The sequence below is a fragment of the Boleophthalmus pectinirostris genome, unplaced genomic scaffold (assembly GCF_026225935.1).
Source record: "Boleophthalmus pectinirostris isolate CB_2022bp ecotype Guang Dong unplaced genomic scaffold, ASM2622593v1 HiC_scaffold_12, whole genome shotgun sequence".
In the NCBI taxonomy this organism is placed as follows: domain Eukaryota; kingdom Metazoa; phylum Chordata; class Actinopteri; order Gobiiformes; family Gobiidae; genus Boleophthalmus; species Boleophthalmus pectinirostris.
Window position 1 is genome coordinate 3,215,711 of NW_026571018.1, and position 26,612 is coordinate 3,242,322.

Here is a 26,612-nt window from a genome sequence, read left to right on the forward strand (position 1 = left end):
CGTCCTCCTCCTGCCACAACCTCCACTTCTACAAGCTTTTTTTTTTTTACTAACAGTGTTTTAATATTAACATCAGTGTTATCTAATGCTCTACATAACCTGCTCTGACATTTACTTCAGATGCCCTCCCGTGTGTGTCGTTAGTGCCCTGGAACCTCACGCCCGTAGTTATTAGTTAGTCTTGCAGTTACATGATGAATTAGACTATGTTCAGACTGCAGGGCTTAACGCTCAATTCAGATTTTTTGGTGAAATCTGATGTCTTTGCGAGGTCGTGTAGGTGGATGAATGCACTTTGGCCTTTCACACTGAAGTCACATGTCAAAAGATCAGATATGTAAGCAGCCTAATTCATCATGTAACTGCAAGACTAACTAATAACAGAGGCTGCGTTCAGACTGCAGCCTGAAGTGACCCAAATCCGATTTTTTGGCCCCTATGTTCCTGTATCTGATCTTTTAATGTCAGTCTGAACGACACAGATCCAATTTTTTCAAATGTGACCCAGGACACTTGGATATGTGCTCCTGAAACTGATACATATCTGATCTTTTGACATGTGACTTCAGTGTGAAAGGTCAAAGTGCATTCATCCACCTACACGTTATCAACAAGACACAAACGTCACTATTCTGCACTGAAGTAGGTGAAAATTGTTAATGAACTCTGTGTCACTGAAGTGAAGCACATCACCACTCACCACTCTTGGCTCCGTCTCCACATCCACACGTTCCTTTCAACAGACTGAACCACAAAACACCACGACCAAAAACCTCGTCCTTCTCCTTCTCAATCTCCTCCTTAAAACAAGTAAGTTGTTCATGTTCTGGCTCCGGTACGAGAGGAACTTTAAAATCTCCAGGTGCTCGATGCTGCGTCCATGTTTGGACAACTTCTGTAAACACAGAGACGCTCGCTGCGGTTGACGTCGTCGTGTCTCCAGTGTCACATGTGGGACACTTTTGGGCCGTTTAATGTTCACACTGGAGTCACATACAAGTCACATTTAACTGGAAATGTGAACGACCTCGCAAAAACATCGGATTTCACAAAAAAATCGGAATTGAGCGTTAAGCCCTGCAGTCTGAACGTAGTCTTAGTCCTGCTTTTGTTTGCTTAAAGCTGCCGTCGGTAAATAGACCAGCCCCAGTTGTATTCACACTTCACCACTAGAGGCGCTCTCATTACTTCTGTTTGACAGTGCACCAGCTTAGGCCTGACAGAAGAAGACCAGACAGCCCAGGTGAGGGGCACGGATCTGATAAAATAACTGGAGGTGTTGCTTGTAGCTGCCTCCAGTTGACGTACTGACACTCACTGGTTCTAAAGCAGAAAAAATCCCCTGGGCCGAGAGAGAATTTTTCTTACGGAGCGTAATGTAATCCCAAACTGCTCGTGTTCGACAAACAGAGAACTACAGCTTTCAAAAATGTCGGATTTTGGGGCAATTTTTACCTGTTTTTAGATCAAACTCAGCTCAAAATCCTTCAGTTGTCTTAAAAAAACTCTTTAAAATGGTTGTCTCTCCACTAGGGACGGGCATTTGATGAAATTTTCTTAATCGATCGTCGGAAGAATTAACGATCGATTATCGATTAATCATTAACGTTTTTATATTAAAATGATCATCATTATTATTACTATCTGCACTAATCTGCATAAATAAATTCAACTTTACGACATATAAACTGTAACAACTCTAGAGCCACATCAGCCAGTTTGACATTATAATGTGTTTAATTCAGTTTTGTTCAAATCTCACAGAAACAAAACTTAAAACCACATCGCTAATTTGCATAAACTAAGCGAAGATTTTAAAAAACAGCTCTTGTGTCACTGATGCGGTTCAATTTCTGTTGATTAAAAGACATGACTCAGGTGAATACAGGTCAGTGTGACCAGATTTCCGTTTGTCAAAACCAGGACAGCGTACGGGGGGAGGGGGCGGGGCCTCGTCATCCACATTGAGCGACTCTCACCTGGTAAAACTTTTTTGTTTTCTGTTGGTAAAACTTTTTCCCACTGGACACAGAAACATATGTGCTGCTTTGTACACTGTGCACATGGACTCACACTTGTCCCGAACGCAACGGAAAGTGTGGAATTTCTTGTACAAATCATCGTTAAACACACATTTGTGCTTTGGTTCGTTACAGACTGACCCACTGTTTGTGTCTCGCTCCTTCTGATGCAGAGACACATGTACACACCTGTTTGGTCACGATACACACAGCAACCTACATTCGGTTTGTCGATTAAAATTAACATAATCGATTAAATTCTTAATGATCAGTTATCGATTAATCATGCCCATCCCTACTCTCCACTCTAGCTCATCTCACTCTGATTGGTCAAAGTGATCATGTGATACACAAGCCCGTGCTCCGTGCGTGCACTCTTGTATGTTCATGTGCTCTTGGGAGAAAAGAGCGTTACTGCACATGCTCAATCAGCCAAAGGAAGTACCTCGCCGGGTCAAACTAACCTGGAGACATGCTCCACTGAGCTCGGCCCAGTGACTTAACAGGTGGACATGTTTAGGCCCCATGGCTTGGCATGCATTTGTAATAAAACCTGGATGAGCCCCTCCCCCTCAGTCGCAGCTCCAGACAGACTAGTGGCCGCTCTAAGTACTGCAGCTCCAGGATTTTGGGCCCAGAACGAATTCTCCCACAGAGCGCAATGCATTTTGGAAATTCAAACTGCCCATGTTCTGACAGGGCATGGACAACTTTCACAAAAGTCAGATTTTGTAGGATTCTTTTCTATTTTCACAACATAAACTTTTTTAAATTATTTAAATTCTTAAAGCATCTAAAGTGATCTTTGTCAGACTGAGCCTCGCCACTCTAGCAGCTCTCACTCTGATTGGTCCAAACGCTCCACGCCGTGCATGTTACAGTCGTCACACGGGTGGGAGGAGCTCGCCCGAACTGAGGAAGAGAAAATTATTTTTGGGCCCATGAGCACAGACCACTGAAAACAACACGACGCATCTTGGGTTCAGCTTCAGATTTTATAATAGTTCTGTGATGAGGGGAAGGGGGGGCGGGTTTCACATCTGCCATCTACTGGTGAAAAAAAGCTAATTGTAGCTCCATTGTCCTGCATTTGTCAGACTTTAAAAGTTGCACTGTGTAACATTTCTAATGGAGGTTGTGTCATTACTTTCCCTGCAATGTTCCACAATATCCACCTTGCTTTTTATTCAGTTGCTTGTATTACATTTATATGTTCTAACCGTAAGCGGGCTCTCCTCTCCACAGATTTGACCTGTAACTTGGCCTGATGGCGTCGCCTGCTTGTCTCCATGGAGATGAGACACACTGTGGAACATCGCAGACAAAGCAGTAACATCTCCATGGTGATGAGCAGGTGATGGACCCTGAGTGAGACTGTTCCTGATGTGACTGACAAATGTTTTTCCAGTTTTGATGTAATATTTGGGTAACAGTTTATAATAACTACACCTTATTTAGCCTTAATAAAGCATGAGCAAAGACTTAGTTAATAATGATTCACGCTTAGTAACTACTTAATTACTACATGAATTAGCACTTAATTTGCACTTAATTCGCCTGTGCTGTAGTAACTCAATACTTCTTAATTACTCATGAACTAACCATTTGCATGTTTACAAATGCATATTTAAGTTCACATTTGAGCATTTATTAATGATTAGTAAACTATGAGAGAATGATTTACTAATAATGCAATGCAATGATCATTCAGGCGGCTGTTATCTGTTCGTTAAGTCTTTCTGAGAGCTTTTCTAAAGTGAAGATTAATTATGTTTTATTAAGCATTTGTTAAGTTTGGTCAAATTCCAGAGAAACAATAATTCATTATTAGTAAATCATTCTCTCATGGCTTAATAATCATTAATAAATGCTCAAATTTGTACTTAAATATACATTTACAAATGCACACACAATGGTTAGTTCATGAGTAATTAAGTAAGAAATACTTATGAGTAACTATTTACAGAACAGGTGAATTAAAGTGCAAGTTAAGTGCTAATTCAGGTAGTAATTAAGTAGTTACTAAGTGTGACTCATTAAGTCTTTGTTCATGCTTTATTAAGGCTAAATAAGGTGTAATTATAAAATGTTACCAACATTTGTTTTACAAAAGTAGAAAATACTCGACTCGTTTAAACATCCTGTCCTCCTGTTTCATTTAATCAAAATAAAACTGTACTTTATATTCACCTCTGCATCTGTGCACTAGGTTCTTAACGATCCTGCCTCCCTTATGGCATTGTGTTACCATGGCAACTCCCAAACATTCTTTCACAAACACACAGGCACACCAGGCGTGATGTCGACGTATCGGTAAACTTGGAAAAAAAAATATTAAAAGAGTTCAAAGGTGTTGAGAAAGAAAATGAGCTCCGTGCCAATTAATATATTCTGCAAAAGTTTTAATAACTCTGCGATTTATAATGTTTCAGAAAGAGTTTGAATAAATTACAGGTCTTGGGCTTATCAGTCACCACAAAAGCTGATCAGCCCTGAGCTTTCAAGATTTTAATATTAATGTTTTTTGTTTTATTTCCTCCAGAAAGTCCAGAAAGGAAAAAAAGAATGTGAAATTTGTTGAGCTCCTTTGTAAAATACTGTATTTATACAAGCTCCTGGTCCCAACTCACTTCACTTCTGGTTGAGAAAAGTCAAGTAATAATAATTAACTCAAATGTTTTTCACGGTTATATTTATTTACAAAAACATGTTACAGTAATATTTGTTTCTTTTTAATAAAAACTCAAAGCTCATTGGTCAAAAGAAAAACACATTAAAACAAATAAACTACAGCAAAATATACATTTATAAGAATCAAGTTTGGACCTGGTCAAGTCCTGGTCAAGTCCTGGTCAAGTCGTTGGTCAAGTCGTTGGTCACAGGGGCTTGGGCAGGGCTGACACCTCCTCCAGGACCTCGTCGTACTGCTCCTGATAATCCTCGTGAGGTTTGATCAGGATCACACAGGTCGGACGCTTCGATCCCGCCGAAGATCCCAAATCCTGGACAAAAACAGAACAGCGTCAAAGCTCAAGTTTGAAAAAACAAAAAGATCCTGAGGGACAGAGACGTGATGAACGTGGATCAGGAGTCTGAACTCTCCATCTGTGATCTGGAACGGGCCAGTACGGATCATTTGACTCGACACTGATCCACAATATTTTGCTTTTAAAATCCACAGCAAGGCTCACTAATTTATCTGAAGTTAAAGATCACAAATTTCACTTTAGTAAAACAACATAATGTATTTATCTGAGATACAAAATAATTTGTTATTTGACTCCATGGCCACGTTTACATGATGTTTTTTTAATACCGAATTAAATATTTTGAATTAAATTGTTCGGAATTAAAATATCCTCCTTCGAGTTTACATAGAAATAATAATTCTGAATTGAGGTTTACATGGAAAACTCGTTGAATCGTCTTTATTTAATTCCGCTCAGCGTCTGGGGGTGGGGAAGGTTCTGATTGGACAGAGGCACAAACGGATTTACATCGACCGGAAGAAAACACGTTGTCGTTACGCCACGGACACAAACACGATCCAAACTTTTCCCGCAGTGGTTCCGATGATAATGAAGCATCGGCTCGAGAATTCCCTTTTCCTCCTCAGCTGACAGACGTAAAGCAAGATGATAGAAAAGTGTCGGAGAACTGAGTGTGAGGCTGCTCTACCTCAGCCCACTCCCACATCCCGCTCACAAATCCAAAGAGACGTGGAGGAAAGTCCGAAGCCACGACTGGTGGAGCCGGATCGAAGGACGACACAACGAGCATGAACTGAACAACCAGGATTATTTTTACGAAGAATAAACGTTTACATGATCCAGGAATAAATTCTCTCTAATTTAATGTCTCGCTCTCTTTTAAATTTTATGATTATTTGTGTTTTAATTTGTTTGTATTGTGATTTTAATGCACTTTCAATTACTTTGTGTACGAATTGTGCTATACAAATAAACTTGCCTTGTCTAAATCAATTTGGCTTTAAAATCAGAATAAACCACCCACTTACTTTAGGAATTAAGTTTAATACTGAATAATCATTTTCATTAGGAATTAAGTGTTTACGTGGTCTTTTTAAAGCAGAATACATTTTTATTCATAATTACATGATTTTTATTTGGAATTAAAGCTCTCATGTAAATGTCTCAAATGTTACACAAACATCTAAAGCTCTTCTACTGGCATGAACAGCAATATCGGCCGATACCGATTCTGAAACACACATATTGCCACTCCTCATTTGTTTTATGATGTATTTTCACTGAGGGCTGCACCAAAACTCACCACAAAATCACAATTTGAACTGGAGCATTTCATTATCACTTCATTAAGTCTGTAAGTCTCTTGATAAAATAAACTCCTCTGCACAGAACAAAATATCCCATCAGGCATCTGCAAACACGTCTAAGTGAAGGCTGACACACAAATCAAAATTGTGATGACAATTCGATTAATTGCATAAACGATCTTCAATGTCACATAATCGAGTTCAAAGTTTATTTTGGAATATTAGATTGTAGAACAGCTGGATATATAGTTTATTTTAGATACTTGTATGTTTTTTTGTTGTTTTTTTTTCAGAGAAATACTGAATAAATGTAGCCAGGTCAGGTCAGGAATCAGAAAACACTAGACAAACGCAAGAACCCCCCAAGTGTGAGTTCGGGCACCAGCCGATCAGTGAAGTGACAAACATTCTGTGCAACGATTCCCGTTTCGTTTGAATAATCGTGATTTCAATATTGACCAAAATAATCGTGATAATGATTTTTTCGATAATCAAACAGTCATATGAGTCAGATGCCCTCCCCGTCTCCTCACCAGTTTGGAGGGGATGTAGGCGTAGGGCAGGCTGCGGTCCTCACACATCACAGGGAGGTGGCAGTAGACGTCGATGGGCAGAGTGTCTCCAGCCAAAACCACAATCCTGGAGGAAAAAAAAACAAAAAAAACTCTGAACCAGATTGAAACAGGGACTAAACCAGGACTAAAAATTGACTAAAGCAGGACTAAAGCAGATCTAAACCAGGACTAAACCAGATCTAAACCAGGTCTAAACCAGGTCTTACCCTTTTTCTCCTTTGTTGATGAACTTCTGAACTTCTTTGACTCCTCGACGAATCTGTTTCACTTTAGACGCTGCAACAGAAACGGGCAAAGTCACAAAATAAACCAAGACAGGACCAGAACTGTACAATTTATGGACTCAACGAGCACCAAACATGGGCTTATAGATTTGTAAATGTAAATCTTATACAATTTAGTATAAGTTCCACTAAACACCCAAATCACTTTTTCCTTCTGATTATCTGTTTAAATGGGTCTAAAATAGAAGTGTGTACCTATCCCTGGTCTTATTTTTGTCATTTTAGTGCTTATTTGTTAAAAATCTAACTTTTGGGTCAAATCTCCGGGTTGGACTAATGGCCACCAGTGAGTAAGATGTCCCGCCGTGTCTTTCGATTGTTGTGGCTGTAGGTCAGCTGTCAATCATCGCTCCAGAGCCCGCCCAAAAACCCGCTGAGCATTGCCCACTCTGGAGGAGTTTTCAGATTTTGCTGATGGACGGACTAAAGGTTCTGGAGGGTGTTCAGTGATCAAATCCAGAGCCCCGTTCACAAAAGCGTACATTTGGTATTTTATTCTAGATTAGGGAGACCAGACGTAACTATTTATTTTAGAGCTGGTTTAGACCTGATTTAGTCCTAATTAAGACCTAGTTTAGAGCTAATTAAGACCTGGTCTAGTCCTGGCTTAGACCTGTCTTAGACCTGGTTTAGACCCAGTTTAGAAGTGGTTTAGACCTGGTTTAGACCTGGTTGAGATCCGGTTTAGTCCTCTTTTAGACCTGGTCTAGTCCTGGACTAGACCTGTTTTAGACCCGGTTTAGACCTGATTGGTGTAGTCCTGGTGTAGTCCTGGTCCTGGTTTAGTCCTGGTTTAGACCTGGTTTAGACCTGGTTTAGACCTGGTTTAGTCCTGGTTTAGTCCTGGTTTAATCTTGATTCAGTCCTGGTTTAATCCTAGTCTAGACTTGGTTTAGTCCTGGTTTAATCTTGGTCTAGACCTGGTTTAGTCCTGGTTTAGTCCTGGTTCAGTCCTGGTTTAGTCTATAGTGTTTCTCACCCTTCTTGACACATTTGTAGAGTTTCTTGCTCAGTTTCTTGGACGCCAGCGGTTGGGCGATCGGGTTCACGTTTGCGATCAGCTCGTGGTAGCTCCTCTCCTGCGGCGCCGCCTCCTCCTCCGCCTCCGCCGCTCTCTCCGCACTTTTCTCCTTCTTCACCTTCGTCATTCTCAGATTATTTTGTTTGTGCGGAATTAAAGTTCTTGGATCTTTAAAATGCGGACCGGGTTTCGGGAGATCCGCGCACGCTTTGCTGAAGGAGGAAGTCCCACGTGTTTGAGGGGAATGGAACTTCAGAACAGCGCCCCCAGCGACGAGGCGGAGAACTGCAGCGATGAACAACAGGACTAAACCAGGACTAAACCAGGACTAACCCAGGTCTAAACCGGGATTAAACCAGGTCTAAACCAGGACTAAACCCAGATTAAATTTGAGAGACAGAGACCAGAACTAAACCAGGTCTAGATCAGGTCTAAACCAGGATTAAACCAGGTCTAAACCTGGACTAAACCAAAACTAAACCAGAATTAAACCTGAGAGACAGAAACCAGAACTAAACCAGGTCTACAACTGGACTAAACCAGCACAAAACCACGTCTAAACCAGGACTAAATCAGGACTAAACCAGATCTAAACCAGGACTAGGACCAGGCCTAAACCAGGATTAAAACAGGACCAAACCATCTTTAAAAATCCACATAGAATAAGGGGCAGATCTTTGGTGTCCCTGCAGCAAAATCTGTACAAATCCAGCAAAAAAGACAGACTCTTTGAAAATACCAACCCAAACAGTTTAGACCTGCTTTAGTTCGGTAAGTTTAGTTAGTTATTTTTTTTATTTATTTTTATTTTTTGTCAAGGCAAGGCAAGGCAAGTTTATTTGTAAAGCACAATTTGTACACAAATGAATTCAAAGTGCTTTACAGAATTAGAAATACATTAAAATCACAATACAAACAAATCTAAACATAAGTAATCATCATAACTTTCTGGTTTGATGATGCCAGATTTGGTCTGTTTTGCTTGTTTCAGGTTAAAACTGGCCCGTACCTGCACAGACAAAGGTTCAGATCTGGTTTAGCCTCGGTTCAGTCCCTGGTTTAGTTCTCTTATATAACGCTGCAGTGGAGTGTTCTGGGTTAAGCTGATCTCATTAACACCGGTTTATTTTGGTTTGACTTTTGAGCCTAAGAGGGTTTACTCTGCAGCGGCATCGCCCGGCTTTGGTCCTGCAGTCGCTTGCACCTCTTCACCGCTTCACCGCAGAAAAATCAGGGGAGAAAAAATAAAAATCTGCTTCAAATTCAGGAAAAACTCAACCTTCAAATCACAAATATTTCCAGGAACAACGATGGACTGCTCAAACTTCTGAAATCTGACTCAGAACTTTGCAGAAACTTGTTGGATCATGGAGACTTGTGAACGGCGGAGGAGCTGAACTGGAAAACTGGAAAATATTGAGAAAAACCACCAAGATTTTTTGAGGAAATTGGACGCCATTTTGTAAATTAAAATGAAAAACCTACCTGTAATTTTTATATTTTGCAAACTCTGAAATCACAAAGGACTACGAATTTTTTTTTTTAATCAAGGCAATATTTTTTTTTCTTTTTTGAATAATTTGAAGAAACATTGTGGAGAGAACATAGAGGGATTTGTGCAACATTGAGGAAAACTTTTACTAAAATTAAAATCTGCAGAGGGGACAGAAGTAGGATCACAGAGCAAAGCCGTGGAATCCTTTTAAAACTGAACTCAGGAGACCGGGAGGTGCCAAGTCTCCACACGCCGACGGCAAACACACAAAACGGACTTAAAAACGCAAAAGAAACTGGATCAGACCACGGCTAAAACCGAGCATATTTACAGCAGCATAAAGTGAAGCAAAAATGATCAAAATTCGACTTAAACTTGAGCTAAAAAGATGAATTATTCTGGCGTAAGAGGAGCTCCACGCAAAAAAAGACCTCAAAATATTGGATAATCCCAGAAAAAAAGAACAAATCTGCAAAAATAAATATATTTTTAACCTAACCTGCTAACGGTTAAAGTGCTAAGTGCTAATAAAGAAGAATGGACTTTCAGTGGCTAGGCTAACAGGAGCTAGCTGAACCAAAGCTAAACTGGAGGAGCATTTGATTTTTTTTTTTTTTTATATATATATATTTTTATTTCTAAACAAATCATCCACCTTTTGAGAATCTATTTTATTTAAATGTAGTATTACTTTATGTTTTTTTAATTAATAATGACAGAAAAAAATATATAAATATTACTACTGCTACTGTAGTAACTGTTAGCAACTTCTAGTAGTTAGCTCTGAGCTACTACTACAACTACTACTGCAATTTTAATTTGAACTAATAATAAGTACTAACTAACTACTAAAATTCTTACTGTAGAAACTCTACTTTGGCCTACTACTACTATTACTGCTACTACTACTACTATAACTGTCAGGCTACCATTACTTCAACTAAAACTGATACTACTACTACAAATCTACTACCATTACTGCTACTACTACAGCTACTACTGTTACTGCTACTACTGATACTACTGCAACCACTATTGCCACTACTACTATAAGTCTACTACTGCTACTGCTACTACTATTACTGCTTCTACTGCTACTACTGCAGCTACTACTGCTACTCCTACTGCTACTACTACAGCTACTACTACTGATACTACTGCAACCACTATTGCTAATACTACTACTATAAGTCTACTACTGATACTGCTACTACTACTGCTACTAGTACAGCTACTACTGCTACTACTACAGCTACTACTACTGCTACTACTGCTAACTACTAAAGCTCCTACTGCTCCTACTACTGATACCACTGCAACCACTACGGATACTACTACTATAAGTCTGCTACTGCTACTACTACTACTGCTTCTACTGCTACTACTACAGCTACTACTGCTACTCCTACTGCTACTACTACAGTTACTACTACTGATACTACTGATACTACTGATACTACTACTATAAGATTACTTCTACTACTACTGCTTTCTACTGCTGCTACTACAGCTACTACTGCTACTACTACTGATACTACTGCAACCACTACTGCTACTGCTTCTATAAGTCTACTACTAGTACTGCTACTATAACTGTCAGGCTACTACTACCATTACTTTGACTAAAACCGACACTACTCCTATAAGTCTACTACTGATACTGCTAGTACTGCTTAGCGTAGTACGTGGGTGGAGCAGAGTACCCGGGTCCGTGTGGGCGTCGCGATGGGGAACCACGGCTCTAACCTGGACGAGATCCTGTCGGAGGACATGCACCACTGGTACAACAAGTTCATGAGGGAGAGTCCGTCGGGTCTGATCACGCTGTTCGAGCTCAAGGCCATCCTGGGTCTGCAGGGCATGACCCCCCACGCCTCCAGCTACGTCGACCAGGTCTTCTACACCTTCGACATGGACGGGGTCAGTACTGCTACACGAATACTACAAATACTACTACAAATACTACTGCTATTACTGCTTCAACACCTTCGACATGGACGGGGTCAGTACTACTACACGAATACTACAAATACTACTGCTATTACTGCTTCAACACCTTCGACATGGACGGGGTCAGTACTGCTACACGAATACTACAAATACTACTACAAATACTACTGCTATTACTGCTTCTACACCTTCGACATGGACTGGGTCAGTACTAATGCACGAATACTACTACAAATACTACTGCTATTACTGCTACTACACCTTCGACATGGACGGGGTCAGTACTAATACACGAATACTACAAATACTACTACAAATACTACTGCTATTACTGCTTCTACACCTTCGACATGGACGGGGTCAGTACTACTACACAAATACTACAAATACTACTACTATTACTGCTACTACACCTTCGACATGGACGGGGTCAGAACTACTACACAAATACTACAAATACTACTGCTATTACTGCTACTACACCTTCGACATGGACGGGGTCAGTACTACGACACAAATACTACAAATATTACTACACCTTCGACATGGATGGGGTCAGTACTGCTACAAATACTACAAATACTACTACAAATACTACTGCTATTACTGCCTCTACACCTTCGACATGGACAGGGTCAGTACTACTACACAAATACTACAAATACTACTACTATTACTGCTACTACACCTTCGACATGGACGGGGTCAGTACTACGACACAAATACTACAAATACTACTACACCTTCAACATGAACGGGGTCAGTACTACTACACAAATACTACAAATACTACTATAAATACTACTGCTATTACTGCTAATACACCTTCGACATGGACAGGGTCAGTACTGCTACAAATACTACAAATACTACTACTGCTATTATAATCTGCTACTACTGTGACTACTGCTACTACTACACCTTCGACATAGACAGGTACTACTATAAATACTACAAATACTACAAATACTACTTCTACTGCTGTTACTGCTACTACTACTGCTACTACTACACCTTCGACATGGGCGGGGTCAGTACTACTACAAATACTACAAATACTGTTACTGCTGTTACTACTATTACTACTACTACACCTTTGGCATGGATGGGGTCAGTGCTACTACAAATACTGCAAATACATCTACTACTATTACTGCTACTACTGCTACGGGGTCAGCCCTATGTTCCCTCATTTCTACGAATTTTTTTTCATTGAAAATGTTGAAAATTAGGCCCTATGTTCCCTCAGCTCTATATTCTCACAGCTCTATGTTCTTACAGCTCTATATTCCCACAGCTCTACAGTCCCTGACAAAAGTCTTGTGGCTTATCCATTTTGTAGAAACAAAAGCTTATAACCTGACTTTAAATTAATCGATTGGTTTTAGAAATGTCTCATATGAAGCTAAAACCCTCCCAAATTATGCTCAATATTCTAAAATAAATTTGCTTCACTGAAGAAAGATTGATCATTTAATGAACACAGAAAGGTCAGATTTTGGCAAGACAAAAGTTTTGTCGCCTACAGAAAATTGAACAAATAATTTACTTCAAATACAAAAATATGTTGCATGACTTCATTGAATGAAGTAGTGGTGCTGTGAGATCCATATTTAATATCTTGTATGACTCCATGAGCTTGAAGGACGCATCCATGCGGTTCGACAATGATTCATACAATTTGTTGATGAAGTCATCAGGAATAGCAAAGAAAGCGTCTTACATGCCTCCCAGAGTTCATCAAGATTCTTTGGTTTTGCCTTCCATGCTTCCTCTTTCATTCTACCCCAGACCTGCTCAATGATGTTCATGTCTGGTGACTGGGCTGGCCAGTCCTGGAGCACCTTGATCTTCTTCACCTTGAGAAACTTTGATGTAGAGATAGAAGTATGTGATGGAGCACCATCCTGCTGCAAAATTTGACCCTTTTTATGGTTGGGAATGTAAGAGGAGCTAATACTTCTTGATATTTTAGGTTATTGATATTTGCCTTCCACCCTGTAAATGTCTCACACACCCCAGACTGGATGGAACCCCAGACCATGATTTTTTCCGCCACCAAAACTTAACTGTTTTCTGGGTGAATCTTGGATCCATGTGGCTCCAGTAGGTCTCCTGCAATATTTGCGGCGGCTGTGATGTAATTCAACCGAGGATTCATCTGAGAAATCCACCTTCTGCCACTTTTCCAGTGTCCATCCTTTTAGCAGGCTGTGGGCCTTGGCAAATGCCACACGGTTTTTTTAATTGCCTTTTGTTTAGTGCTGGTTTCTGTGCACTGATTCGACCATGGAGGCCATTTCAAGACAGAATTCTACAAACTGTTGTGGTTGACACAGGGACTTGAGGTGACCAGGCCTGGTGGAGTCTGCTGCAGTGGAAAAGGGGCCTTGGATTTTTGAATCAACAAACGGTCCTCCCGAGCAGTTGTCTTGCGGGGTCTGCTGGACCTGGGCTTGTCAAAAACATCTCCAGTCATTTCAGATCTTTTTCTTATTCTTTGTACTTGACGCTGAGACACATTGAAGGTGTCACCACCTCAGCAGTGGATCTGGTCTTCAGCCTCTTGATAATTAAGGCTTTGGTCTCAGGGTGGATCTTAGGCATGTTGTCAGAGGTCAAGTTGCAGTTGATGTGAAGGTCTGGTGCTGCTGGGGTTTTTTTTATACACAAATACTAACTGATTGATCAGTAACTGATCACAGGTGAGGCTGTAATCTAGGATTGGGTGCATCATATGACAAGGCCACAAGACTTTTGTCTTGCCAAAATCTGACCTTTCTGTGTTCATTAAATGATCAATCTTTTCTTCAGTGAAGCAAATTTATTTTAGTATATTGAGCATAATTTGTAAGGGTTTTAGCTTCATATGAGACATTTCTAAAACCAATCGATTAATTTAAAGTCAGGTTATAGGCTTTTGTTTCTACAAAATGGATAAGCGACAGGACTTTTGTCAGGGACTGTATGTTCTTACAGCTCTATGTTCCCACAGCTCTGTTCCCACAGCTCTATGTTCCCACAGCTCTATGTTCCCACAGCTCTATGTTCCCTCAGCTCTATATTCCGTCAGCTCTATTTTCCCACAGCTCTATGTTCTTACAGCTCTATATTACAGCTCTTCCACAGCTCTTACAGCTCTATTCCCTCAGCTCTATTTTCCCACAGCTCTATGTTCTTACAGCTCTATATTCCCTCAGCTCTATGTTCCCTCATTTCAATTTTTTTTTTTTCCACTGAAAATGTTGAAAATTATGCTCTATGTTTCCTCAGTCCTATGTTCCCACAGTGTACTGTACAAATACTACTACTGCTACTACTACTATTACTGGTACTATGCTTCCACTATACCTTCCAAAATACTACTACTAATACTACTACTGTAACTTTGACATGAACATATTTAGTATTACTACAAATAGTACTACTGCTACTACTACTATTACTGCTACTACTGCTACTGCTACTATTACTTCTACTACTGCTACTACTACTACACCTTCAACATGGACAGGCTCTGTACTACAACAAATACTACAAATACTACTATACTAAATACTGCTGCTGCTACTAGTGGTAGTTTGCCATACTACTACTACTACTTCTGCTTTTACTATACCTTTGACATGGACGGGGTCAGTACTACTACAAATACTACAAATATTACTACAAATTCTACTACTATTACTGCTATTACTACTACTACTACACCTTCGACATGGATGAGGTCAGTACTAAAAGTATTGAAAATCTGATATTGAGTGTTTTATTATCACTTTGGTATCAGAATCATTGGTTTATTTGGGACCAAGACTAATTTAAATGTTCTATATTTCAGAAAACTGACTCTTGTGAGCTTTAAGTCGTGTTAGAATGTTACTACCTCCTCAAAAACACACCTGGACTCCTGTTTTGTCTCATTCATGTTTGAGTAAACCTGATTTATTAGTCTGTCTACAGCTCCAAAGCTCAAAATCCTCTGTCCTACACTGTGACCTTGTTAAGTTCTGTTTCAGTCTTGGTTTAGTCCTGGTTCAGTCTTGATTAAATCCTGGTTTAGTCCTGGTTTTGTGTCCTGCGTAAGGTGACCAGACGTCCTTATTTCCCCGGGACAGTCCCAGTTTTGAGTCTTGTGTCTCCTGTCCCAGCAGATTTGTACAAAACCAGTGATTTGTCCCAGTTTTATACAAGAAATGTCCCAGGTGTCCCTATTTTTGACCTGCCAACCGTAAAGAGAGGAATACATTGTTATTGGCAGTGTTGGGGAGTAACAGATTACATGTATCAGTTACGTAATCAGAGTACAAATTATGAGTAACTGTATTCAGTTACAGTTACTGTTTCAGTGAGTGGTAATTAGATTACAGTTTAAAAAATAGAAATAAATGGATTACACGGTGGTATTTTCCTGTTTTCACATTTTGAGCTATATCCCTTCTTTTTTTCTTTTCTTTTTTTTTTTTTTTTTTCAACCAAGTCTAAACCAGGACTAATTCAGGATTGAACCAGGACTGAACCCAGGTCTAAACCAGGACTAAAACCAGGTCTAAACCAGGTCTAAACCATGAGTAAACCAGGACTAAAACCAGGACTAAAACTAGATCTAAACCAGATTTAAAACAGGACTAAAACAGGATTTAACAGGACTAAACCATGTCACGTGGACGTGTCTCTTCCGCTTCTATCAATAATTACCTCTGCCAAGGAGGTTATGTTTTTGCCGGCGTTTGTCTGTTTGTTTGTTTGTTTGTTTGCCTGTTAGCAACATAACTCAAAAAGTTATGGACCGATTTTGAGGAAATTTTCAGGATTTGTTGGAAATGTGAAAAGGAAGAACTGATTTCATTTTGGGGCTGATCCGGAAGAAATCCTGGATTCTGGATCACTTTGAAATTTTAGTTAACATTGTGGTAAATGGGGCCAAACATTTTGTTTCTCAATATCTCGGTTAATTATTGACCAAACCCCATGAAATTTGACTCAGGGATGGACAATGGGATCCTCTTTCATATTCCAAAGGCTGATCCGGATCTGATCCAGAAGACTGATTTTATCGTAATTTATATAAAAAATGGGGGTAGTCCTTGGCGGAGGTCTGCGCTCTCTGACTGCTTTTCTAGTATTTTTAATATGGTTCAGTAAAGTCTGGGCTTTTTATTTTCTTCTATCAGACAAAACTTCTTATGTGAAGATTTGCTCGTCTTTGCTTCTCTACAGCAAATCAAATAATCCAAAGTATTCAGATTACATTACTCATTTTAAGTAATTCAATGGATTACGTTACAAACTACATTTTGAGGTATGTAATCTGTAATCTGTAGGGGAATACATTTTAAAAGTCACCTTCCCAACACTGGTTATTGGTTTAGGTAAAATACAGAAAACCTGCTTAAAAATGACTAAAAGGAAATGTGACTATACTGACTCACGTAACAAATTCCCTTTAATGTTTCACAATTTTATTATTACCAACAAACCCAAACCAGGGATATCCCCATTTTTTATTTTGGAAAACTGGTCACCCTCGTCCTGGCTGAACTTGGGGAAGATCCAGGTCTTAATCTCCTCAGACACAGATCCGAGTCCTGGTCCGGCCTCGAGTCACTTTCAAATCTTTGCACTGAAGTTAATCTACTCAAAATAAGCATGTTTAAATAAAGAGCCGGCCAACTGCTCGTCTCCTCTGCTTTGCCTGAAATGTTCCACAGTGCAACATTAAAGGTTGTATGGAGGATTTTTTTTTGTTTCAAATTGTCAATGAAAGTTTAAAATACCATTACAGAGATGCAGCAGCCTTGTAATTATGATGATCAAAAAAAAAAAGAATGAAAATCTATCAACTGTGGACGTAGTGAGGCCAGATAAACATCAGCCAATAGATAACAACGCTCCCTCATTTTCTATTGGCTGTTAGGTTGTCAATCAAACTCCCTACGTTTCTAGTGTAACTGACTCGTCGGCGCACGGGGATTACGTGGTTTATGCAGCGGTTCTTAGAGGCTTTTTCAAACTGTAGCTTCTTCGCATTTCACACAAAGTTTGTTGCGATGGCGGACGAGAATCCACAACCAGTTCGCCGCAAAAGAAAGTCCGTTTTTGAGGTCGCTGAAAGAAGAAGAGAAGGGAAAACGGAGCGAAGACAAACTGAGGTGATTCTTGGAGATTCCTTCCAGCAATTGCATGACTGAAGCAGACGAAGGATCTAAAAACTGATGCGTCGGTCACTAAATTACCTCTAGACAGGTCACTTCAACGGTAATTCTGAACGCGCACTGGCTGTAAACAAACATGATTTCTAGAGTAAAGATGCGGGAGGAGATGTTTCTACTGAGGGAGCTGTGGAGGAGGAAGGTGGTGTCATGCATACACAACATTTGAAAAAGGAGTCGCTGTATTTCTCTTCCCTTAAAAACATCCTCTATACAACCTTTAAACCAAGTGTGTTTATTGTTTATTGTGTTGAACTGTCAGGAGCAGTGAAACAAATGTGAGCATTACAGAGCTCAGATATTTAAAGGTGCAATCCATACCGGGAACGAACCTCCGAAAAAGTGAGCATCAAGGAGCTGTGTAAGCTCCTGCGTTCTCCAAACCAGGATCTGTCGTGTCGCCAAGGTCAGTTTCACAATCAAAAGTCTCACAGGGCTCACATAACCTGGCTCGTTTTTTTTTTTTTCTCCTTCCGCCTTTGGCTTTCTCACAAACCTCATGCTGCTCTGTGATTGGTTCGCCTCTTCACTTAACCTTATGCGGCTTCACAGATTCACTTTTTACTTCTGTAACTAAAATTACAAAATGTATTTTCCGGTGTTCTGTTGAAATGGGCTGCCCCGTCGAAATAAGCGACCTTACGTTTTTCCATTTACAGTTGTGTAGATCCAATAAAGTCAAACCCAAACCCTGACCTCCCCAATTTGACAACATATTTTTATATTTGGTAGAGAACCAGGACTAAACCAAGACTAAACCAGGTTCAAACAAGAGCCAAACAAGGGCCAAATCAGACCCAAACCAGGACTAAACCAAGACAAAACCAGGTTCCAACAAGAGCCAAACAAGGGCCAAATCAGACCCAAACCAACTGTGTGACACACGTTTGTGTGATATCAACACTTTTTCAACATCAGTTTAAGGACTAAACCAGGACTAAACCAGGATTTAACTTGGACTAAATCAGGATTAAACCAGGATTTACACAGGACTAAACAAAGACCAAACTAAGACTAAATCAGGACCAAAGCAGGGTGGGTTTCCTCCTTCTCAGTAAGGAGGTTGTGGGTTAGATTCCTTAGACTTAGAGAAACTTTATTGATCCACAAGAGAAATTATTTGAACACAGAAGCTCACACATCACAATATAATATTAAAAAAGAGTAAAAAATACAAATGGTAATAATAAATTCTAAATAAGAAGCAAAAAAGAGCAAGAGACAGGAGTGAAATAAGACATAATTATACAAACTTACAGGAAAACAGTACAGTAAAAATAAAAAAGAAAGACTGTAAAAGTAATAAAATATAAAAACACAGCTTCACATTCCTTCTGTTTTTTCAGGACGGGTACATAGACTTCGTGCAGTACATCGCTGCGATCTCTCTGCTGTTGAAGGGCGAGATAAACCAGAAGCTCAAGTGGTACTTTAAACTCTTCGACCAGGACGGGAACGGGAAGATCGACCGCGACGAGCTCGAGACCATCTTTTCTGTAAGTCACTTTTATATGTATTTATTTTTGCTCGTTCGATACAGTACTTTGCAGTCGCATCACGCTGGGGGTGTTCTACATGTATGTCTATGATGGATTGTTCAGACGTCACCATGGTGATACAAAGCACACATCAGGAAACACAGCCAAAAAAGTTTTCATATTGTCTAAAAACTCAAGAAAAAATACAAAATGGATTTAAACATCAAATCTCCAGGAGCCTGTGATCAGTACGAGTTTTCAGGGTCTTGTTTAAGAGTTTGATTTTCAACAAAATGGTGCGAGTGACTAATACTACGTTCAGACTGCAGCCTGAAGTGACCAAAATCTGATTTTTTGGCCTCTATGTTCCTGTATCTGATCTTTTAATGACAGTCTGAACGACACAGATCTGATTTTTTCAAATGTGACCCAGGACACTTGGATCTGTGCTCCTGAAACTGATACATATCTGATCTTTTGACATGTGACTTCAGTGTGAAAGGTCAAAGTGCATTCATCCACCTACACGTTATCAACAAGCCACAAATGTACACAAACATTCTTCTCGTCATAAGAAAATTGTTAATGAACTCCGTGTCACTGAAGTGAAGCACATCACCACTCACCACTCTTGGCTCCGTCTCCACATCCACACGTTCCTTTCAACAGACTGTCCCACAAAACACCACGACCAAAAACCTCGTCCTTCTCCTTCTCAATCTCCTCCTTAAAACAAGTAAGTTGTTCATGTTCTGGCTCCGGTACGAGAGGAACTTTAAAATCTCCAGGTGCTCAATGCTGCGTCCATGTTTGGACAACTTCTGTAAACACAAAGACGCTCGCTGTGGTTGACGTCGTCGTGTCTCCAGTGTCACATGTGGGGACACTTTTGGGCCATTTAATGTTCACTCTGGAGTCACATACAAGTCACATTTAATTGTAAATGTGCACAACCTCGCAAGTCGCAAAAACATCAGATTTCACACAAAAAAATCTGAATTGAGCATGAAGCCCTGCAGTCTGAGCGTAGCCTAACTTTAGATAGTTTGTGACTGTAATTTTATGTGTGAGAGACTTGTTGAACAGCATAAATCAGCTCACGAGTTGTATTTCCTTGGTTAGAAATACAGTCTGATTCTTTCTGGCCAGATTGTTGTTAAACAGAGCAGTGCCTACAGTTAGCATCACACCCCCAGGGAATGTTGGGGAGTGCAAAAATTTCAAAATATGTCGACATATTGTATAGTTTAATGTGATGATACAGTATTGATATCGTGGGCTGCTGTATCACCAAGAGTATCTTTTGGTTTATTTTACAAAATTATTTTGTCACTGAGCTACAGTTTTGTTGTTTGTTTTAGATCAGGAGTGTCCAAACTTTTTTTTTCATCAAGGGCCACATCTCTAAACACAAATGAAGCAGAGGACTGATCGAGGGCCGTAGACTGATGCTCAGTACAGTGAATAATTGAAATATGTGCATGTTTAACACGTTAGAATAAGACATCAGTCTTTATTCACGCTAAAATCCTCAAAACCACACATTATATCTTCAATATTCGCTTTATCAAAGTACATTTTCAAAAAACTTGCAGTGAAAAGTTAATTTTTTATTGATGTAAGGAAATTTGGGCCAAATCACCTGGAAGCCTGAGGGCCAAGAAAAATTTGTCCAAGGGCTGCATTTGGCCCACGGGCCGTAGTTTGGACATGCCTGGTGTAGAGTAGGGGTGTGCAAAAATATTGAAGTATCGATATATCATATCGCTTAATTTGATGATACAGTATCGATATCGTGGACTGCTGTATTGAGATATTGCTGAGAGTATTTTTAGGTATATTTTAGTAAATTATTTTGTGTAAGAGCTACGTTTGTGTTGATATTTTCGCAGTTTTGAGTAAAATGGGTGTTTTTCATATTAACTTTGCACAAATTTAGTTGACTTATTGTACTTTTACTTTCACAGCCATGATTTAGCCTTTGTTTTTCATTGAACCGCATCGAATTGATTTGAAATATATCATATCGAATCGTATTGAATCGAAAGTGCACTGTATCGAAAAGCATATCATATTGTGGCCTATGTATCAAGATATGTATCGTATCGACAAATCCTTAACGATACCCAGCCCTAGTGTAGAGTCTTAAAAGTCTTTAAAAGGTCTTAAGTTTCATGTTCCTAAATGGAGGCCTTAAAAACTCTTAAATTATTATTATTATTGTCCAAGTCTTATTTTTTTCACAAAGGTCTTAACATTCATTATCACGATTATTTTGGTCAATATTGAAATCACGATTATTCAAACAATTATTTTTTTAGTTACACAATACATTTATTCAGCAAAAGAGCCTAATAACATAGCAACATGCCACAGTTTAGATAGTGGTGCCAATGGTGCCAAGGGAAGATCATGGTGTAAATATAACTTTTGTGAGTCAATGTTAAACTGAGATGTACCTGGAAGATAAATTTATTTAAATTCTCTTACAGTTTTTTGATTGGTGTTATTTGAAATAAACTTTAAATTAAATATTGGAAATAGAAGTCGAAATTAGATTTTTTTAGTTTGACACTAAAACTGAATATTAAAATAAACTGTTTTCCCTTTTTATTGTTTTTCATTCTTAATTAAAATTCAAAAGAACAAAATTCACTCTTGTGATGTTCCCTTCTCAAAATCACACCTGGAGTTGTGTTTTGTTTCATTCACATGTGTTTGAGTAACTCTTTATTACTAGTCTGTCTGCATTTCCAAAGCTCAAAAAGCTGTTCCACTTTGTGATGTCATGCTGTGGTAGTTTTCAAGTTAACAACTACCTTTTACTTTTAGTTCAGTAGAGATTTGCAGTTCCAGAGGCTGAAATCACCCAAATGATTCTAGTGAAGGTGTGTGGAGTTTAAAAACACAGTGGAGCACTTCCTGTACCACCATATGACATCACAAGGTGGAACAAGGGTTTGAGAGAAAAAACTCACAGCTTCAGGTGTGTTTGTGATGAGGAAACAACATTATAACAGATCAGAAAACAGCGTCATATGGACCTTTAAGAAAAAGACTGAACAATAAGGTGCAGCTCTAACAAACTTGTGAGCAAAATTAGAGCCTTTGTGATTTGCTCATTCAGTCCATTCAAATTGTGATTTTGATTTGATTTTGATTCATTGTGCAGCTCCACATTGTCACAATCAAACACTGAAGAGAAAAGGTTGAGTTTAAGAGCTGACACAACCTGTCTAAAAACAATTGGGTCTGGTCAAGTGGTAATGGAGGGAAACAGGCAGATTTTTGACATTCAAATGTCTCTTATTCAGAAACTAGAGGAACTATTGAAATAAGTAAAGTATCAGAATGTAGGAAAGAGTTACACTCCAACAGGGTCAAGTTAAACCTGTGATATTCTTTCAAGTTGTTGACAAAAAATTAAAAAAACTCATGTCGGTAACGGAGGGAATGAAATATGCAGCACTTTTTGGGCAATAAATACAAACAGTGATAACTAGTGGTTCTCACTTCCATATCCTTAACAAACTGGTTTGAATATTTGCTTCATATAGTTTTCTACCATATGGTACAAGATTAGGTTGAAAAACCTCTTACTTTTTGACTCATGAGATTTTTTTATTAAGAAAGGTCATGGTAACGGAGGGAAAAGTAACGGAGGGAAAATTGTGCAAACAAGTAGAAGGTGCAGGATTTTACATCATTTGTCGCTTTTTTCTTCCAAATACTTTAATATTACTTCAAAATGAAAGGAAACTATTTCTATAAAATGTCAGTCCTTCCAAGCTAATTTTTATCATTTAAAAAAATAAATAAATAAAAAATCATGTACCTTCATCAACAGTTCAAAGATGGAATAACACAAGATATGATGAAATACATCCATTTATTGACATGATTTGCAGGTCTTTGAAATTTGGGAAATAATTTTTGTTCCATGTTTCATACATGGTCTGTTTAAAACATATGGAACTTTAGAACCAAAAATGGTACAGAAAAAAGGTCAACAGTTTCATAAACTAGAGTACATATGTATCTGTTCAATACATTTTTATATCAGATGCATTAACTTGAATTTTTGACTTCTGCTTGACCGGGCCCAACTCTGGACAAACAAGACCAAACCAGAGTCTAAACTAGGCCTAAACCAGAACTAAACCAGGACTGAAGAGAGACTGAAGCAGAATCTGAACTAGGACTAGACCGGGACTGAAGCAGGTCTTGGTGAGGACTGCAGGTGGACCTGAGCGGGTCTGTACAGGGTGTGAGGAAGTCCAGGATTAGCTGTGAAATGAGCTCTGAGATAATCTGATGACAGGATCATTCTGTGTCCACTCAGGCCAGAAGCCTGGTCCGAACTAGGAATAAACCAGGTCTAAACCAGATCTAAACCAGGACTAAACCAGGTCTAAATTTTGTGTGTCTTTCAGGCAATTCAGGACATCACACGAAACAGAGACATAGACCCAGAGGAGATCGTCGCGCTCATTTTTGAGAGGATTGACGTCAGAGGAGAAGGTACAGTCCGCACCGGGTCAGGAGTACCTCACTGGTGGATCATTGTGCTTGTTTATTCATGGTTTCAGAAACTTTCAGTGAAATGATTCAGATTCAGAAAACTTTATTGATCCCATAGGGCAATTCATTAGCAGCTTCTCCGAGCAGTTCTCACTTCTCACACACAAACACAAACACAGACTCACACAGTGGGTCAGTCCATTACAGTTCACCAGTGGAACTCAATAATAATCTACAAATTACAGTGCACAACATTCAGAAAACTGTACCCTTAGAATTTACGTCATTGTTATTAAAAGCCTGTGTTGCATGCTGGGAAATATTTTGGTCGGAGGCAAGAAACACGATAGTGGTCAAACACAGTGCGTAACCTCACGTATTTCTCCCCGATAATGGTAAACTTCTGCTGCATTATCAGATGCACAAATAGAAGCACGGAAGAAAGAAAATGTCTTTTTCGTATTCTGAGTGAAAAGAACTGCTAACGGCGAATTAAACAGCTTTCAAACATTCACAGAGCAAACGTAGAAGATCCTAACAAACCGTGGACTCCAACAAGTTCAACAACACATCGAGACTCTTGGAGGTTTTCATCTTTTCTGCTGTGAATGACCCAGGAGTTTCCACCAAGTCATTGTGGATATCACCAAAGTGAATATTTGTCCAGGTAGTTGGTGATTCTGACCAGAAATTTGGTTTGGTCCACCTTTTTTCGGGGTTGAAAAGGGTGATTTGGCGACCGTCAATGCTTATGACCAATTTCTGGTCAAATGGTCTTGGGTCCTCTGCTGTTAGAGTGGATAAATAACCGGGATCAATACCCTTTACGTGCTTTCTCGCTCTGTCCATCATGTTGAATTAGTGTTTCTTGCCAGCATGCAACGCACGTTTTTGTCAACAATGAAACTCGCCTATAGCAGAGTCACAAAAGAATTTGAGAAGCGGTTTGTCTTTCGTACAGGAGCATAAAGGAGGAGAGGCTGAGCCACGAGACACTTGACTTTGCTCAGCACCTGCTCCTCCCACAAAGAGCAGCTCCCTCATTCATTTGTGAATTGAAGGATTTTGCAGTTCAAAAAGATAAAGAATAATTACAGATCGAACAATATCGATACCGATTGTTTAGAATCCAGAGAAACTGGTGGCTGATCAGCTCTGCAGTTATTTTTGGTAATTTTACCTGAATTATGTTCATGGAGGCAGCTGGCTGGTCAAACTAAATTTCAGAGGGTGGAGCGTCAGGACGGCCATTTTACATGCCAGGTCTATGTGGAGGCGCGTCAAATGCAAAGGCGTCCAGCTCGTTTTCTGACACCCCGGTCTGAACGCACCATGAAAATACTCAAGTGAATGTACTGTTACTCTTCAGTATTTCATACATTGGTCTTTTTCTAATAATACTCCACTCATGAACTATCATATTTTCCGCACTATTAGGCGCTCTGGATTTTTCACAAATAAACCGCGTGGGACTTTAAATGAAACCCAACAGTGTGATGGGTGAGTGGTTTTGTTTGTTTGTGGCGTTCACGGTGACTCTGGGCTTTGTTCAGTTGTGGCGTGTAGGGAGGGTGTGTCTGGGACCAACGGATTGTCGGCGAGTTCACAGTGACTCAGTTGTTCAGTTGTGTCTAGAAGTGGCACATTGCACTCGCTTTTTCGGTTCGTTCCTCCGTTCCGTTCCTCGTCGGTGTGGAGTGACGAGTGTGTTTGTGGGTGTTTTTTCACTGTGCGGTCGCTGTCTGCTCCGTGTGTGTTTGCGTCCGCTGCTTTATAGTTTACTGAAGTCGTGCTGGGACACCCGAGTGGATTCGTGTATGGGGCGCTCTGGATTGTGGCACACAGTCGTTTTTTGATGCGGTTAGAGGCTTAAGAGCTCATCTGATAAATCCATGTATCATTCATTCACTTGGTTTTCAATGTAAAACCAAAAATAATAAAACAGTTTTCTTCATTATTTGTCTCCAAAACCAAAATGAAAAAACAGATAATGATTTGTTTTTTCAGTTTTCAATTTTGTGTTTAAATGAAAAATGGAAAAAACTGATAACGACTGTTTCCCGTTTACGTGACTTCCGTAACTGCGATGTTGGACTTTTGCGCCGCATACGGACTGAACCAGGACTGATCCAGGTCCGGAACCACACTGGGACCACACCGGGACTGAGACAGGGACCAGAGGGACCAGAGCGGGACCAGAGCGGGACCAGAGCGGGACCAGAGCGGGACCAAAGCAGACTCCAAGCTTTGACTCCGACCCGACGCGGGGTCCAAGCCTCAGCTTTAAGCTCCGGCCCTGTCGTGGGCTCTGTCTGGTCTCCGTCAAATCGAAAACTGAAAAAACGAATCAATATCTGTTTTTTCATTTTGGTTTTGGAGACAAATAATGAAGAAAACAGTTGTTTTTTTGTTTTCTTATTTTTGGTTTTATATTGAAAAACAAATGAACGAATGATACACGGATTCTAATAGCCCGGAAAATACGGTAATCCTCCACCCGGAAACCTGCAAGTTAGCCTTTTTATAAGTCCAAACTTTCTGATTAAAGCACTTTTCTCTGACTTGGATGTAGGTTCAGGTTTGTAGATGTGTTTGTTTCCGCGCTGACTCTCCCTGTGTGTGGTTTTTATTTTCAGGAGAGCTGACACTGGAGGAGTTCATCGAAGGAGCCAAGGGCCATCCTGACATCATGGACATGCTGAAGAACCTCATGGACCTGACCCCAGTGCTCATCATCATCATCAACGGGAGGCAATCCTGA

General features: G+C 39.8%; 2 protein-coding genes across 2 annotated transcripts; one reads left to right on the plus strand and one right to left on the minus strand.

Annotated features, from left to right (window-relative positions):
- Positions 1–4,696: 4,696 nt before the first annotated feature.
- nhp2 (NHP2 ribonucleoprotein homolog (yeast)) lies at positions 4,697–8,432 on the minus strand. The gene is made up of 4 exons (XM_020941139.2): positions 8,157–8,432; positions 7,100–7,169; positions 6,852–6,957; positions 4,697–5,023 (listed from the first exon to the last, which is right to left on the minus strand). The coding sequence occupies exons 1-4, from the start codon at positions 8,323–8,325 to the stop codon at positions 4,898–4,900; spliced, it is 471 nt and encodes a 156-aa protein (XP_020796798.1). The 5' UTR covers positions 8,326–8,432; the 3' UTR covers positions 4,697–4,897.
- Positions 8,433–11,418: 2,986 nt separating this feature from the next.
- On the plus strand, positions 11,419–26,612 carry guca1d (guanylate cyclase activator 1d). The gene is made up of 4 exons (XM_020941143.2): positions 11,419–11,613; positions 19,199–19,348; positions 23,764–23,851; positions 26,488–26,612. The coding sequence occupies exons 1-4, from the start codon at positions 11,419–11,421 to the stop codon at positions 26,610–26,612; spliced, it is 558 nt and encodes a 185-aa protein (XP_020796802.1).

Coding starts and splice junctions, on each gene's coding strand:
- nhp2 (XM_020941139.2), bottom strand. CDS start 8,325: ATGACGAAGGTGAAGAAGGAGAAAAGTGCGGAGAGAGCGGCGGAGGCG. Junction 6,958..7,099: donor ATCAACAAAGGAGAAAAAGG/GTAAGACCTGGT, acceptor TTTTTCCTCCAG/GATTGTGGTTTTGGCTGGAG. Junction 5,024..6,851: donor CCTACATCCCCTCCAAACTG/GTGAGGAGACGG, acceptor GTTTTTGTCCAG/GATTTGGGATCTTCGGCGGG.
- guca1d (XM_020941143.2), top strand. CDS start 11,419: ATGGGGAACCACGGCTCTAACCTGGACGAGATCCTGTCGGAGGACATG. Junction 11,614..19,198: donor ACACCTTCGACATGGACGGG/GTCAGTACTGCT, acceptor CTGTTTTTTCAG/GACGGGTACATAGACTTCGT. Junction 23,852..26,487: donor GATTGACGTCAGAGGAGAAG/GTACAGTCCGCA, acceptor TTTTATTTTCAG/GAGAGCTGACACTGGAGGAG.